This window comes from Coturnix japonica, chromosome 2 (genome assembly GCF_001577835.2).
Source record: "Coturnix japonica isolate 7356 chromosome 2, Coturnix japonica 2.1, whole genome shotgun sequence".
Taxonomy (NCBI): domain Eukaryota; kingdom Metazoa; phylum Chordata; class Aves; order Galliformes; family Phasianidae; genus Coturnix; species Coturnix japonica.
The window spans coordinates 40,197,262-40,213,074 of record NC_029517.1 but is presented as its reverse complement, the minus strand read 5'-3'; the positions used below and the strand labels follow the sequence as shown (position 1 = coordinate 40,213,074).

At 40.4% G+C, this 15,813-nt stretch overlaps 1 protein-coding gene across 10 annotated transcripts in view; it reads right to left on the bottom strand.

The window, feature by feature from the left end:
* The window catches only part of TRAK1 (trafficking kinesin protein 1), a 121,774-nt gene that overhangs the window by 35,467 nt on the left and 70,494 nt on the right, over positions 1–15,813 (bottom strand). For 8 of the 10 annotated variants that reach the window (XM_015854098.2, XM_015854101.2, XM_015854105.2 and 5 more), the window contains one exon: positions 856–932. In XM_015854098.2, the coding sequence (XP_015709584.1) occupies positions 856–932 (77 nt within the window). Of the gene's footprint in view, positions 1–855; positions 933–2,459; positions 2,570–9,235; positions 9,447–15,813 lie in introns of those variants that run through there. The other 2 variants (XM_015854100.2, XM_015854104.2) reach the window with 2 other exon arrangements.

Genomic DNA, 15,813 nt, shown 5'->3' with positions numbered 1-15,813 from the left:
GACAGATGGGAGCATTCTTGTGCTTATCCCCTTGCAGGGCTGGAAAAAGAGACCACAAAATGTACTGTGGAGAGACAGACCCCCCATTTTTGACATGGCAATTGCAATAAGTAAGCAAACAGCTTTGAAGGACTAAATTATGCCCAGATATCAACTAATACATTTCCAAACATTCTCATCCAAAATAAACCTTCCTAAACATTATTTAGAAAGTTATAATTAGAGTTTACTCCAGGAAAACAGATAATTTCAGTTAGACAATTTATTATGGTACTCTTGAACATAAGCATCCCTATGGCTCAGCAATTGCATTTTGCCATTCTCTGAGTACCAACGACTATGGTCATAATGACTTACATAAAAGTAGCAAAACAACACCAAAAACAAACATAAAGCTACCCAAAAAAAGGACTGGCAATGAATGGAGCATTCAAAATTAAAAAACAAAATAAATTGTCCATACATTCCTCTGGAAAGACACTATGTAAGATAATAATGCTGAACACAGCTGTAACTGTGAATTTATTTTTTATAATAATAATCCAGCAATAATAATAATACTGGCTTTACATGTACTCCTCTCATTCATTTGAGCAAATATTTGGCCAAGAATAAATTAAATGGTCTAATTTGAGAAATAAGCACAAGTAATGAGTCCATATGACTGATGTAAACAAACTGCCTTTACTTAAAAAATTACTTACCTTACCCATTAGTACGCAATGAGATGAAGTTTACATACACTTATTCCTCCCCATTTGAAAAACATCTACCAGCAGTCACTATTAGTACCATATAATTTCTGTAGTATTTTCTCATAATGTGTGTAGGTCTTTAATGAGATGCAATACTTGCCTCTTCAAGCAGACGTGTAACAGCATCTATGTCATTGTATGTTTTAGTCATCTGGCCCACTCTTTCAGCACATAAAACTGTAAGACAATAAGATAAAGCGTTAATAATGTTGGTAACACCACTCGGAGGAAAGTATATCCTTTAAAGATTTATATAAGTTTACATCTTAAAGCTACTTATTTCAACTTTTGGGTTAGTGTTCCAAGTTAAACTGAGAACACTGGTGCTTCTCACAGAATCACAGAATCACAGAATCACAGAATTACCCGGGTTGGAAGGGACCTCAAGGATCATGTAGTTCCAACCCCCCTGCCTGGCAGGGCCACAAAATAACATTTACTAGATTCAGGTTGCCCAGGGCCCGTCCAACCTGGTCTTGAACACCTCCAAGGACGGGGCATCCACAACTACACTGGCAGCCTGTTCCAGACCTAACCACCCTTCTAGTAAAGAAACTTTCCCCTAACATCCAACTAAATCTTCCTCCTTCAACTTAAAACCATTTCCCCTAGTCCTGCTATTATCAGCCCTTTCGAAGAGTTTACTCCCCTCCTGGGAGTAAGTTCCCTTCAGGTATTGAAAGGCTGCAATGAGGTACCCTCGCAACCTTCTCTTCTCCAGGCTGAACAACCCAACTCCCTCAGCTGTCCTCATAGGGGAGGTGCTCCAGCCCCCTGACATCTTTTGTGGCCCTCCTCTGGACCCTTTCCAAAATTTCCATATCTTTTTTGTACTGAGGGCTCCACACCTGGACACAGTACTCCAGATGGGGCCTCACAAGAGCAGAGTAGAGAGGGACGATCCCCTCCCTAATCCTTGCTGACCACCCCTCTCCTGATGAGCCCAGGATCCCATTTGCTTTCCTGGCTGCCAGAGCGCACTGCTGGCTCATGTTAAGTTTCTCATTCTATCAGGACCCCTAGGTCTTTTTTCAGCCGAGCTGCTCTCAAGGAAAACTCCTCCCAGCCTGTACAGGTGCCTGGGGTTCTTCCGGCCCAAGTGCAAAACCTTGCAACTTTGCCGTGTTGAAACCTAATTAGGTTCACCCGAGCCCAGCTTTCCAGCCTGTCAAGGTCCTCTGAATGGCAATCTGTTCCCTCCACCGTATCGACTGCACCACTCAGCTTGGTGTCGTCAGCAAACTTGCTGAGGGTGCACTCCATTCCCTCATCGATGTCCATTAATAAAGATGTTAAAGAGCACCGGTCCCAGGACAGAACCCTTGAGGACGCCGCTTGTTACCGCCTCCACCTGGACATAGAGCCATTGACCACCACCCTCTGTCTGCGGCCTTTCAACCAATTGCTTATCCATCTAGTTGTCCACCCATCAAATCCACCTCCCTCCAATTTGGAGATGAGGATGTGATGGGGACCATGGTCAAAGGCTTGCTCAGGTCCAGGAAAATGACATCGGTCGCTTTCCCTTCATCCACCAACGCCGTCACTCCATCATAGAGGCCACAAGATTAGTTAAGCATGACCCTTCCCCTGGTGAAGCCATGCTGGCTGTCTCGGATCACATGCTCGTTCTTTTATGTGATCAAGCATGTTGTCCAGGAGGATCTGTTCCATAATCTTCCCAGGCACAGAGGTGAGACTCACCGGCCTGTAGTTACCCGGGTCGTCCCTGCTCCCCTTCTTGTAAATGGGAGTAACGTAAATGGGAGTGACGTGACCTTCTCCAATCATCCGGGAATCATTCTCTTTTGCAATGGGAATTTGTTTTCGTTGGTGGTGGTGTAAGTCATTGAAACGTTAACATTTTCTTCTCCAAAGAGGATTGCCTCAAGTTCATGAAAAATAAATAAGTCAAGGAAGAAGTGAATACACCTTCTTGGACACAAGAATAGGAATCTGTGATGTCAGCAAGTCACTGCATTGTATGCAGAACTGTTCCATGAATAAGCAACTCCAGTAACTTTATAACATTGTTCAGCATAAATATTACATCATATTAAACTGATAAGAACTAAGCATTATTGTATGAGACAGCGAAGCCAACACAAAATGCATACAAAATAACAGCTCATTTTTATAATACTCAGACTACAACACCACGGCCATAGTATTACTCATAAAAATGTCTACTAAAACAGGGTGTTGGTGATAAAAACGCTAAGGTGGAGCTGGGAGCTTTGTTAGGTTGAAGGACGTATGCCAAAGTTTGGTCTACCCTTTAAGAACCTGCATAAAATTATCCAGAGATCTGCAAGTTTTCTAAAATATATATATATATATCTATAATATTATATATATATATATATATTATATATATATGTGTGTGTGTGTATGTATATATATATATATATGTATATATTTTTATATATATATATATATATATATATATATATTCACAATTCTTACATATTACTCTCATTTTTCAGCTGCTCAAACCCTGTACTTCTGAACAAAAAACACAACCCAAATGTCGATAAAGTTGAACTGATTGTATTGGCTATTGGCTAGCAGACTGCTGTAATGCAAATTGTTCTTCAGGGGATTTACCCTTGACAATGTCAGTTAAAGCTCAGCCTGATAGATCCGGCTAATGCCACTTCAGCATGCATCAGGCGGGGTTGGGAGAAACAAAAACAAGGCCTAATAAGATTAAAAAATAAAGCGCTCTGGATGCAGCAATAAGGAAATAATCCTGCCCAATTACAAGTATACAAGATACCTGCATGTAAATACACAGTCTATCAGCACTAAGGCACATCAATAATATATCAAATACAGCAGTACTTTGATATCCATTGAAATGTTTTGTTTTTCCACACTTCAACATTAGAAAGATGATCAAGCTAAAGCAAGAATTCCATTTATTTTGTTTATTTTCCTGTTTCTCAAACTCCAGTTTTGATTAACAAATCCTGAAAACATTTCAGTGATGAAAGTATTGCCTGGGAATTCCATAAAAATCATTCAAATATACACAAAAAATAATAACATTTATCCAAATAACTATGCCTGAAAATGGAAACGGGACAAAAGGTTACACTTCAAAATAGTAATTTGACCAAAATTACATAGCAATATAAAGAAACCCTGAACCCTGCAGCATTGTACCACAGAGAATAACAGAGCACCTGTAAGCTAAAAGCTCTATGATCTGCTTTTGACTAAACAGGATGCCACAGGAAAAAATCCCATAGTATCTTGAAGAGAACATCAACTGCATTAACCAAAGGAGGTAAAAGGTTTTCCACAAGCGCTCCTTAAGAAAACAGAGAGGCTTACAAAAAATAATTCAGAATAAAATACCTATTAACTTCCATCACCACAAAAATGACAAGTCCAAAGATCGTGCAATAACACCTATTAGAAGCCTTGACATCAAGGGTTTATTTTCCAAAACAATGGCACAGTAAGTAGTTCCCTTGGTTACAACATTCCCTTACTGCCATAAAATTACGTTTGAGACATAAATACTGATAATCGCTAGTGATTATGACTATGCCAACACCACACCATTTGAATTCAGGTGTACATGTACCCTAGCTGATAGAAGGTCAGTGCTCCCACAGACAGAATAAGGTCACTTGGGTGGAAAAAGAGAAATCAAGGTTGGTACCACACAGTTAGCTGCTCATATAGCTATTCCTTCTGATTTCACCATTTAATCTTTATCAGGCTGCCTTGATAACCTGCTGTTATTACACAGCCATTTCAATACGTGGAACATTAGAACGAGTTGCACACTAACTTTTGTGTATAATTGACATTTCTGAGCTTCAAGGGAAAGGCGACCTTGCCAACAAGCAGATAAAGTCAAATATACCTTTGCAGTTTCTGCAAACAAACCTTAGAAGCTATCACAAAAGACTTATTACTGGTATTGCAGTAGCAATATGGTCACCAACTGTAGTTGTATTTCAGAGCTAACACTGAACTTCTGTTGGTCACAGTTAACACAGAGGTCTTCATATACTACCCTGACAATGTGAAACGGTTTCAAAACTAAAATGATACATTATTCATCCCTTTTCAGGATCCAAGTGGAAGCAAACTTGAAAAGACTGCATACAATAAAACCCTCTGTCATCTGCATCCTACAGTCACTCAAGGTGCAACCCAGCAGAAACAGCAGACTGACACTAGGGGAGAGGAAAGCGAGAGGGCAAGCTTAAAAACAGGTACAGTTCCCTCCCCTCTGAAACACAGGCAGCAGGGGAAGAGAAGGTAGAAGAACAGAGCAAGCTATTCAGCAGCAGCAGTATATGAAAAATTCAAAACTGCTGAAGTATGTAGTCAATCTTCCTAAATTAACACTAGGCCAACTGCTAGAGCTGTGATTTTGATTTCCTTAGTATTCCAAAAAATCTACCAAGTGAAAAAGATGCATTATTTTGAGCTCTGATGAGTGAAACACAGAGAAAAAAACACCTCAGGCTTCTAGCCTGCTTTGCTTTCTGATGAATAGGAGAGCCTCATAACACAACTGTAGATAAAACAAGAGCATATGAAGGACAATGCTCTGTAATGTAAAACCAGCAGTGCCAATTCACTGACCTCTTTTTGCTCATTTGCAAACTAGTATTATTTTTGCCCGAGGACAATAGGAACGGTAGTATCTAAATGCATGCATGCATACATCCAAATCCAATGTACTTTGCACCTCACAGTTTATGGATAAAGCCATTAAGCAATAAAGACAGAACATTAAAATAAAAAAAAAATAAAATAATAATCCGTAGAAAGTAGAGCACAGAATTTCATTTCTGTTGAGCTTTGAAATTAATGTCAAATAAAACCAAAGAACAAAGAATGCTTCCATTGTGTTATATTCAAGACTGTATTAAACATATGAAACACAGATCACTGGTAGTGGAGTTGTGAAGTTTTTTTTAGCTTTGCTGTTGTGGTTTTTTTCAAGTCAAGCACATAAATGGACAAATCAAGGACTTCCTCTTCCCTAAAGTACCTAGCACCATCTTCATTCTCTCTTAAGGCTTGTAGATTTACAGTTATCCACACTGTGGTGCTTCCCAATCAGATTACAATTGAGAAGATTTACTTTGCATTTATTTCTCTTCACGCGTTTAATGCAGTGTATGACCAGAAGCTTCCTTTGGACTCTGAGTTCTGCACTGCCTAAAGCACCAACTACCAAGCTGAAGATGCCCAGGGAAGAAAGTATATGCCCTCCTGGATGGCACCCTGAAAGCCAAACAAGCCATGCATCATATTGTTTAAGAGAAAAGTCTTTTTCCAGGAACAGGAAAGAGCCAGGGAGGGGGAGGGGATCAACACTGTAACTATTGGGAACAGCTGCCCTGAGTCACCTTGCAGGGGGGTTGGAGCTTGATGATCCTTGAGGTCCTTTCCAACCCAAGCCATTCTATGATTCTATGATTCTTCTCCAAACGGGAAAAACATCACAGGAGCCAGCAGTCTTAGGTGTCATTGGCCCTGGCTGCACTGGCTGATCTGAACCAGCACTCCTCCCCTGTGACACAACCCCTCCTAATTCTTGCGTTGAAGAACTAAGAGAGCAACCAAGGTTGAGGAGGGAAGCTCGGGACTCATTGCTCCTCTTCCCATTCAATTCTAATCACTGTGAACAGAAGGCAGATAAGACGTCATGGTGAAGTTCCACTTTTAAGGCAGATAATACTGACCCGCAAAACAACACAGTGTGACAGACAGTCTGTGGCAGGCTCAGACTCTTCAGCTCACACTGGTTTAGTTCTGGCATTCTGTGCAATTATGAAAACTCACAGTTTCAGTCCCAGAGCCACTAATCATTACTCTCTGGCACAGGTTACTGCAAGCACTACCTTGATCAAGCAATGGGCAAGGGGCCATTCTGGAATGGTGTCATAGCATATGCATTTCCTTTCAAATGAACTCAGAAATAAAATGTCCCACCAACTCTGCTATCACTCAAGCTAGAAAGGTTTAACTTCTCCTCTGCTAAAGTTACTAGCAGCCCTGACTAAATCAAGGCAAAGGCTTCTGGCCACTAAGGTCTGGCACATCCCAGATGGGCCTCTGGGAACACATTCACCTGAGCAGCTTAACATCTTAAGAGACTTCTGTCACAGGAGCTTGGAAAACATGCCCCTGAGGCAGGACTTGCCAGGAGCCCTAATTCACACACAGCACACCCACAGGCCTGTGGCCTTGCCCTCCCTCTCCCAGGGCAGGAGTGCGGCTTTCTGCAGGACGAAGGTGCACTCAGGGCAGATGAGAGGTCACTGTGCAAAGACAGTCACTGCACCACTGCTCACAATCACACCGTGGGTGAGGAGTCTGAAAGAACAGCATTGTGAATAATACAGACTCAGCAACTACACAATAACAACGTGACAAACAACACCATCAGTAGGAAACAGCAACAGATTTCCACCAAGTATAGCCAAAAAGTTTTATTTTAAACCAACAAAAACTGAAGAGATGCTATCAACAACTATCCCTTCTCTGCAGTCAGCTCAAAGACCATCAAATGAAGAGCAAACATTACTGTTGTGCAAACTACAACTCAAAAGCAACACCCTGATTCTGAAACTGTTCTGCCTAGACCTATCTGAAGGTGCCTCCCACACTTATCAGGAGCACTGATTCTGTAATGCCACCCAATGCAACACCAGTTCTGTGACAGAGGTTTGAAAAACAGGACTCACTATGTCAAAAAGACCATGGATAGAGCAATCAAGTACTGAGTCCTCTTCAGGGAATAGGCTGAACGGTTAAAAAGTCTTAAGTTCACAATTTTTACTACCTCCTTTCCATCAGAACATTAAGAAACTCATAGTAAACAGAAAAACTGCAAATCATTAGTGAAACATGTTCCCTGGTTTTCCCTTTTCTTATCCTAGACTTACAGCCAGATTCTCTTCAGCGGGGAAAGGATACAAGCTAGTGTTTCTATCTGCTTTACTTACAGATGAATTGGCTCACCCCCAACAGAAATACTGTCATCAAGAAGTGTGCCATGTGGAAAGATACCTAGAAGTATCAGACATCATTTTTGTGTATGCACATCACTACTACATTAAGTATGTAGGTGACCTAAACATATAGGTGGAAGAGTGAGGCATCTTTTAAAGGCATTTCACATACATACTGAGCTTTTGAGTGGTAGGCACTGAAGAGGCACAGGACTAAATTTATCCCAGATAGAACTCAATGTTCCTTTTTCATTTTAAATCAGCAAGAATAGGCTCAGAATGTACTTAGATCTCCATGAAAGGTAAAATACACAGGAAGAATAAGAACACCATTATGTGTTTCAGCAGTCATTTCACCACCCAAAAAATAAGAATCAAATACAAAACAAAGTACTTCTGCCTAATCAGATAGCAGCTCTCTCTCCATCCCAAACCCCAATTTTAAAGCTGCTCTATCACCAGTATTCTCTCAAACACCCTTCTATTAAGCACATATTGGCAAGTTGTCTTTAATTCCTTCAGAGGCACAACAAGGAACACAGTTTATGATTGAAATCCAGGTGCAACACTGCATGCTGGGGAATTCTTTAGAGACAAGTCCTGTGTAACAGGTTCAATGAGAGCGTTACATCCATGAAAAGCCTTTTCACTTTCGAGTTTTGGACATGGCTTCCAATGGGATCAATCTTTCAAAGTATCATTATGTCAGCTGTAGGATACTTGGAAGTATCACTCCTCTACTGCAAAAATCGTTTTTCAGAGTAAAATTCGCAACATATGAAATAACATACATGGAGTATTTAGCTTTCAATGCCTGATGGTCTGAAGAAAAGGCCAGAGCAGCTGGGAGCAGCCCCCGAATGGGAAGGTACATACTCCTCATAGTGGGTGAGCAAGAGAATACCCAACGCTCATACATTCACACTCCCACCCTAACAGGCCACCTGTCTGCAATTCTACAAATACCTATTATTTCCACACATATGAAAAGATTTGGGACCGTTTATTTCCTCAAAAGGCAAAGCCACACGACCCAAAACTTGGGTTATTTCTGTCTACATGCTTTCAAGTGCATGGTTAAGTACAGGACTGTTACCTAGTTTTTTTGCTCATTTTTAGAAGTCCCTGCTGGGAATGACAAACTGACGTACTCCGACTCACAATATGTGTATGAACTGCGTATATAGAAAAAATGCACTACATATCTAAAGAAAGGCAATTTCTCTAATCCAGTTTTATTATATAAAAACTTATTGCATAGCTGACATCTGTTGATCATGCATGTATTCTTTACGAAATGTAACTAAGTTAAGATTCATTCTACCCCCACACGCCTATTTTATTACTCTTTCGCCTGAAGGCAGCGTGTATGCATTAAAAAGGATCGAAAAACGCAGTAGGTTTAAATCCACTAACATTTCTCAAGTCTTTTGCAGACTGCCATGCACTACTAACATAAAGATTTAAAAACAAAAAGGTAGAAAGTACCTTCTTCCAAGATCTCAAGGTTCTGCCTGTTAAATGTACTTTCCCTCTCATTTTCCTCCTCGTAGTCATATTCAAAGCTTTCCTCTTCGTTTCCTGACATTGCTGAAGCTGTCCCAGATAGATGCAGTGCAGTGTCTCAGTCTGACAGGTGACAGGATGTCATTCCCCCTATGGAGGTACCCCTGGGGAGAGCAGTAGCAGGGCTCCACAGAGCAGAGTACCATCTTTCTTCACTCACATGCTCAGCCAGGGAGATACTGAGTGACTGCGTGTGCCCTCAGCACAGCAGCTCTGCCTGGTGAAGACAGGGTGGAGGAGTGACGAGACCATCTGTCTAATAATTACCGTGAGATTGAGGTTGTTCCTCATACCAGCCCAGAGGGCGGGCAGTTTGTACTCGGGTGCTGTCAGTGTGCTTCAGACACAGCAATGACAATGTTGACAGCCCCTCCCCAATAGACCTGGCACTGCCATCTCCTCAGCCCTGGCCCTCTCAGGCAGTGGTGGCCATCTGCTCACACCACAGCCCACCCAGCCTCTGGCTATCAAAATATCTTGGTTTTCCATACGCATTTTGACTGTATGTTACAGGAAATGAAACACCTCAAGCCCATGTACAGCACCCCCAGTGCGTATCCAAGGGCACGCATGTCTCTCCTCTGCTTGAACAATAAACAAAACCTTTTGCTAAACCTCACGGCACACACAGGGAGCATTAACTTCTTGCAGCTATGGATACTCAGTGTTTGCCAAGTTGCCTCCCTCATTACCTGTGGCAGACCAGTGCCCTTTGCCTTCTACAGAAAACACCTCAACCTGCGTCATGGGCAAAGGCAGCCAAGTGGGGGGACTGCAGGATATTATTTTATTAGTAATATCATGTGGTTTCTTTCCCCATCTCTAAATTCTTAAAGCTTTACTGTCTCCATTTCTCCCCTGTAACAGTGGACCATAACTCTTGAAAATAAATCAGATTTAAAACCACCACCGACAGCAACCACCAGCCACTAAGAATCCCATTTGCCTCCAGCATCTTTGGCCTCAAATCAGTTCCAGGGCTTGTGATCATCCACAAATTTCACTGAGTGTGTAACAAATATGAAAGCTGACAATACCTTTTCCAGTTCAGACCTCAGACCTTTCCAGGATCGGATTCTGCAACAAACAAATCCAAGCCCCTTCTCTGCAACACTGCCTTTGGTTACCTTTCCTTATAGACAGTTTGCTGCTCTATTTCACTTGCTCAGTGGAAAAGACAGTACTGCTCAGACATGGGAATTACACGTGTCCAACTGAGCTGAACATCCACCTGCCATTAGGTTTGAGCCAAACGCCCCATTTTGCAGGCTTACAAGACTGGATGGTTTAAGAAACACATTATTTACAAAGGCTCAAATAAGACATGAAACACATCTATTGCAATTACCAGGAGTAAACATATATATATATATACATACACACACACACACATATATATATATATGACATAAACCACAATCTAGCCTTAATTTACCACTTTAATAGGTAGACAATGGAAATTCAGGGAAATACTAAACTAAACAGAGACACTTTTTTGAATGAATGCAAGTACTTTTCAAATCTCAGGGACAAAAGCTTCCACCCTTGCCAACTCTACTGTTATTCTGTGGCTTTTTTGTTCCTGCCAAGTGTTCTGCCACAGGTAACTCATAAGGAGAACAGAATAGCACGTGACAGACCAAAAACATGCATGTTGCTGCCCAATGTAGACAGCAATAGAATTAATATTCTCACGTGCTGACTTTTGAACTGTGGCTGACAATACAAACAACTTGGACTCTGACTTTCAGAAACCTAAAGAAAAACAAGTATTGCAGTATCTACTCTGTTAATATTGTTAAATCACATTATATATGCTGATCTACACTTATAGTGGGTGAGGAAGTAATGTGTACTGTACTCTTAGGCTATCAGCTCATTTTTAGTGGTACTTTGCATTAAGCCCTTTTACTGGTGCAGGAATATTTATGTGCCAAATATTAAGAGCCAAGTCTCCAGCAGGTACCAAACAATAAGCAGTGACGGAAGAAAAAAGACAAACTGTACACAGCTCTGAAAATACACACTCTAATCAGGAAAGATTCAAAAGAGATTTTAATATTTCCTGTAAACACAGACTTAAGGGACTTATATAGCATACCAGGACAAATATGCCATTTTTAAGGGCTGCTGCTGCAAGGTAAATTTAGTATACCAACTGTAATCAACTTAGCACGTAGGCCCCACTGTTAGCAGAAGACATTCTTCTCCTTTTGGGAAGCTTGCTAAATAAACATGCCTAAAACACACGTGCATACTTCTAATGCAGTTCCTACACTAAGGTACAGACCTTACCTTTGGTAACTTTGCAACAGAAAAGGAAACAAACCCAGGGTTAGTTAAGAAGGGTCAGGCAGGACACAATGCATATAACTCTCTTATCCTGACTCATTCTGCTGTACACAAAACATCTAACCTCCTTTATCAATAAAAAATATCTAGGCTTTTGCACATAATCACCACAATTAACCAGTAATAACAATGCTGCACTTAGAATGAAAAGCTTCTCCATAGGCAAGCAAGTCCAAAAAAAAAACAATGGCTGAAATGGCAGCATATAGGTTCTAACGTACACTGATGAAGAAACATGACTGTTTTGGGGTGGGCTTTCCAGAGAGCAAGCATAAATTGGCCACTGAAATGTGCTTTCTATTAGGACATACAGTCAAACAAAATTAAATTGTTCCAACGTATACTGATTTGTATGTTTGTTTACAAAATGTACATTTGTGTATTGTGCACATCTCCCACAGTCTTAAAAAACACACCCAATTAAATTGCTTCAGCCAAAAGGGCAGCATCTTATGTTTCTGGAAAGAATAAATTGGGATGATACAGGAAAGAGCTTATCTATAAATACAGCAGTTGAGCAGCTCAAGAGGAAATTACATCTCTATGCTGAAAAATAAGCCACCTAAAGATTATATACAAGTAGCAGTAGCCTAGGTCTAGCTAGATACAGAGTCAACAGAAGAATAAAGAAAAGGAAGGAACACAGCAAAAGAAGGAAATTGGAACATTATTTCAATGACTGCATGCATATCAGCAAGGTTGAACCACATTTATCAAGGATGAAGAAGCAAATACCTGAAGGAGAATTTTATCCACATACCTAGGGAACAAGGGCTGCTTTCAAGACTACGTGCTACAAGTATTGTCTGAAAAGCAATTCGTCGTCCAGTGTGCAGTAATCAATAACCACACACTCAGGGGAGACACCGCTTATTTATCTCAGCATTGCATAAGCCTGGGTGCTCGGTGGTTTCCCATAAATCAAGCACACACGTGAAACTCTCCACGCAGTATTTATACACAAAAGTTGCCATGTTAATACTTTTCCAGTGTTTCATTCCTCACAATGATTGGTTATTTTTCATACAGTTATAAGGATTCACAGATCTAGGGTTTTCTTGCCAAGTTGGCAGTATCCTGAACAATTAATTTTCCCTTCAAGGCCTACTGGAACTGAAGAGACCCTGACTAAGGAAACTAAGTAATTATTCTTCTGATATCTAATACAATGTTAAGTCAGTCTACGGGCTTTGGGATGGATGCCCCCAGTTAAGGATATTAAGTATTTATTCTTCTGATACCTAATACAATGGTAGCTCAGTTTGTTTAGAATTAGCCTTCAACACAAGCATCTATAAGGTTTTCACAGATGCAGACAGAATGCTCACTGACGACACCCAGAGCAACACTAGAGTTACACGGGCATAGAGATAAAAGAAGCAAACCTATGAAATAGTATGAGTACTCAGAAATGCTCAAGCATCAGCTGAACTCCTGTTGCAAGAGAGAAAGGGTCAAACCATATTTCAGGCTAAGAGGTTGACTGTGCCACCACAGAGCTGGCAGATATTTGTGAGGTTACCTGTAGCTGAGATGAACGGAGGAAGAACCATGGAGATCCAAGAACACTTAGAAATGCAGCACAGAATAGGGAATATTCTCCTAATGCAGCCTTTAAGGAGTGATCAAAAAGAAAGAAACAGCCACAAAGGAAGGTAACTAGGCCGCCGACTCACATTTGCAAAGGCATAATGCTACAAATAAGACCAGAATAAGTAACTGTGCTGGCAGGTCAAGGGGAACAAACATTAGCACTGTTAATGATTGTCCAGCTGAAAGAGAAAGTTCAGGAACTTGTTGATAATAGTTACAATGGAATAAAAAACAGAAGAGAGGAGTACCAAACAGTATCTGCAGACAGAACAGGAGACGAAAACATTGCTGTGCAAGAAGGAAGAAAGCATGGATGGGAGTTAAAAGACATGGAGCAGAGCAAGAATTGCCAGAATGACCACAAAAGTGAGATGAAGTCAGTTGGGCAAACATGTAAGAGCACAGAAGCTTTGGTGTGAGAGAAATGGGAGACATAAAGGGGCTGTGAGGAAAAAGAAAAAGGGATGAAGATGCTGTTTTCTCCACAAGCAACTGCTGATGCTCGTGGACAACAAAAGGAGAATGAAAGTTCCAATCTCACACACACACATACAAAGTCAGCTGGAATTACAGGCAATGAACTCCCAGGCACCAAAGAGGAGTTTTTCAGTTAGAAATAAGTGAGTAATGAAAGAAACTACATGAAAAAATTACTTGTTCCATAGTTAACCTGGATTTCTCTTGCATTGCTCATTGAAAGGGTGGAGAAGACTGGCCCCAAAGAGGGAGAGAAGGCTATTCATAAAGATTTCTACAGGCATCTATTTATCTACTTTTTTTCTGTTTGGGAGTCTGTGGGAGTTTTTTGCTTATTTTTCCCACCTAAATTGAGTTTTGTGTTCCTTAATAATCTATTTTACGTGTTTAAAGGACAACAAACAAAAACAAAACAAAAACTGAGATGAAGCTAGACAGTTATACTGCTCTCCCTCATGATACAAGCCTGCAAAGGGTTCATCTTTTCCTCCTTTATCATTAATACTGTCCATCTCAAAGCCTGCTATGAAAGTAACGACTGTCCTGTTCCAGTACACACACGGCTCTTTCCACTCTTTACTCTACCAGGGCTGCTCTGAAAGTAATGCCTCCTATTTTATTATGTTTTATTGTTTTATTTATTTATTTATGTTTATTGTTTTATTGTTGTGCTCTTTGTTGCTGCTTCCATGGAAATAAATAGAAGTCATTACTTTTGGAGCAATGCATATGTTTCATTAATTCCAAATAAGGTGGCAACTGCCACACTGTACAAAAATGATACAATGGAAAATGCACGGTGCAGTATTTCTTATTAATATAGGCTTCAATTTATTGTACTGCTAGTTAACACTGGTGATCCAATATTCAAATAAGGAGACACCTTACTGCCTAATTCCATTTACTCTTGCCAAAAATAAACCCTGTAAAGGATATTACATAAAAGGTATTATTCCATTATTTTAACCTTATGGACTTCTGAAAGATTTGTGAACTGTCAGTTTTGAGCCTCTGTTTATTTGCCTCTGCAAGGCATTAAAAAAAGAGTTACTACCACCAAATGCAAGTTGAAGATATCATTACTATATCAATCCATACAGAAGTTCATTAAATCTGAGCTAACAGCGAGAATTACTTCTTTTCCTATTGAATCAAATAGCACTAAAGCCTTATCTACTGGCGTCATCATGGAATGACTATGGAAGAACAAGAAACCAATTCACAGTTCAAATAATTGTTAACATGAAATCACACCTTTTAGATTGAAATCCAAGTCCCACCAGCTTTTACAAAGCAAAAGCTCAATTTCATCAGAAAACAATAATACTGTAGGATGGTCTCTTGTGAGGTCTTCTATTATTTTCAGTGTATCACTGACTCCTTCAATGATGTATTTACCAGAACTTGTAAAATGGGTAGGATCCATGATATAATGTACATACAAATTTGAGCTTCAGAGAGTCCATGTACAGAAGAGACATTCGCTGTCTATGCTTCGTTTTGTCTTAAAATAGATATTCAAAACAGTTTGGCGGAGCTGCAGCTGCCTCTCACTCTACTGAATACAAATGGAATCACAAGCAGATGACTTTGGCATCGACAAATACGTGACAAGAAAATCATACACCAAGAGACAGGCATCTCATAAGACACCACGTGCTCTTTGAAAAAGCTGCTTTCTGCTACGCTTTTAAAATGCCTCTTGTCACCCACCACCATCAGAACACCTTACTCCATCAACAGCAAATACTGATGCTATTTTAAATACAAATGAAAATACAAATACCAAAGTCCAAAGAGCTTCCACTGCACCTCTCAAATCCTCTACTACTCTCTCACACATTTAACTGGGAGAAGGCAGCTAAAAGCAATGAGATTCCATTAAACCTTGAGACCGACACTCACCTAAGGGGCTGAGATAGGACCGACAGCACTATCACTCCATCTACTTCAGACGGAATGTTTCAATTAAAAAAAAGAAAGACAACAAAAAACAAAGCAGCATTATGCCTTACCCACAGGAGAGATTTCTCCCTGTCAGACATCCAACCCTGCTGTCTCAGAGTGGTGCTCTCTCT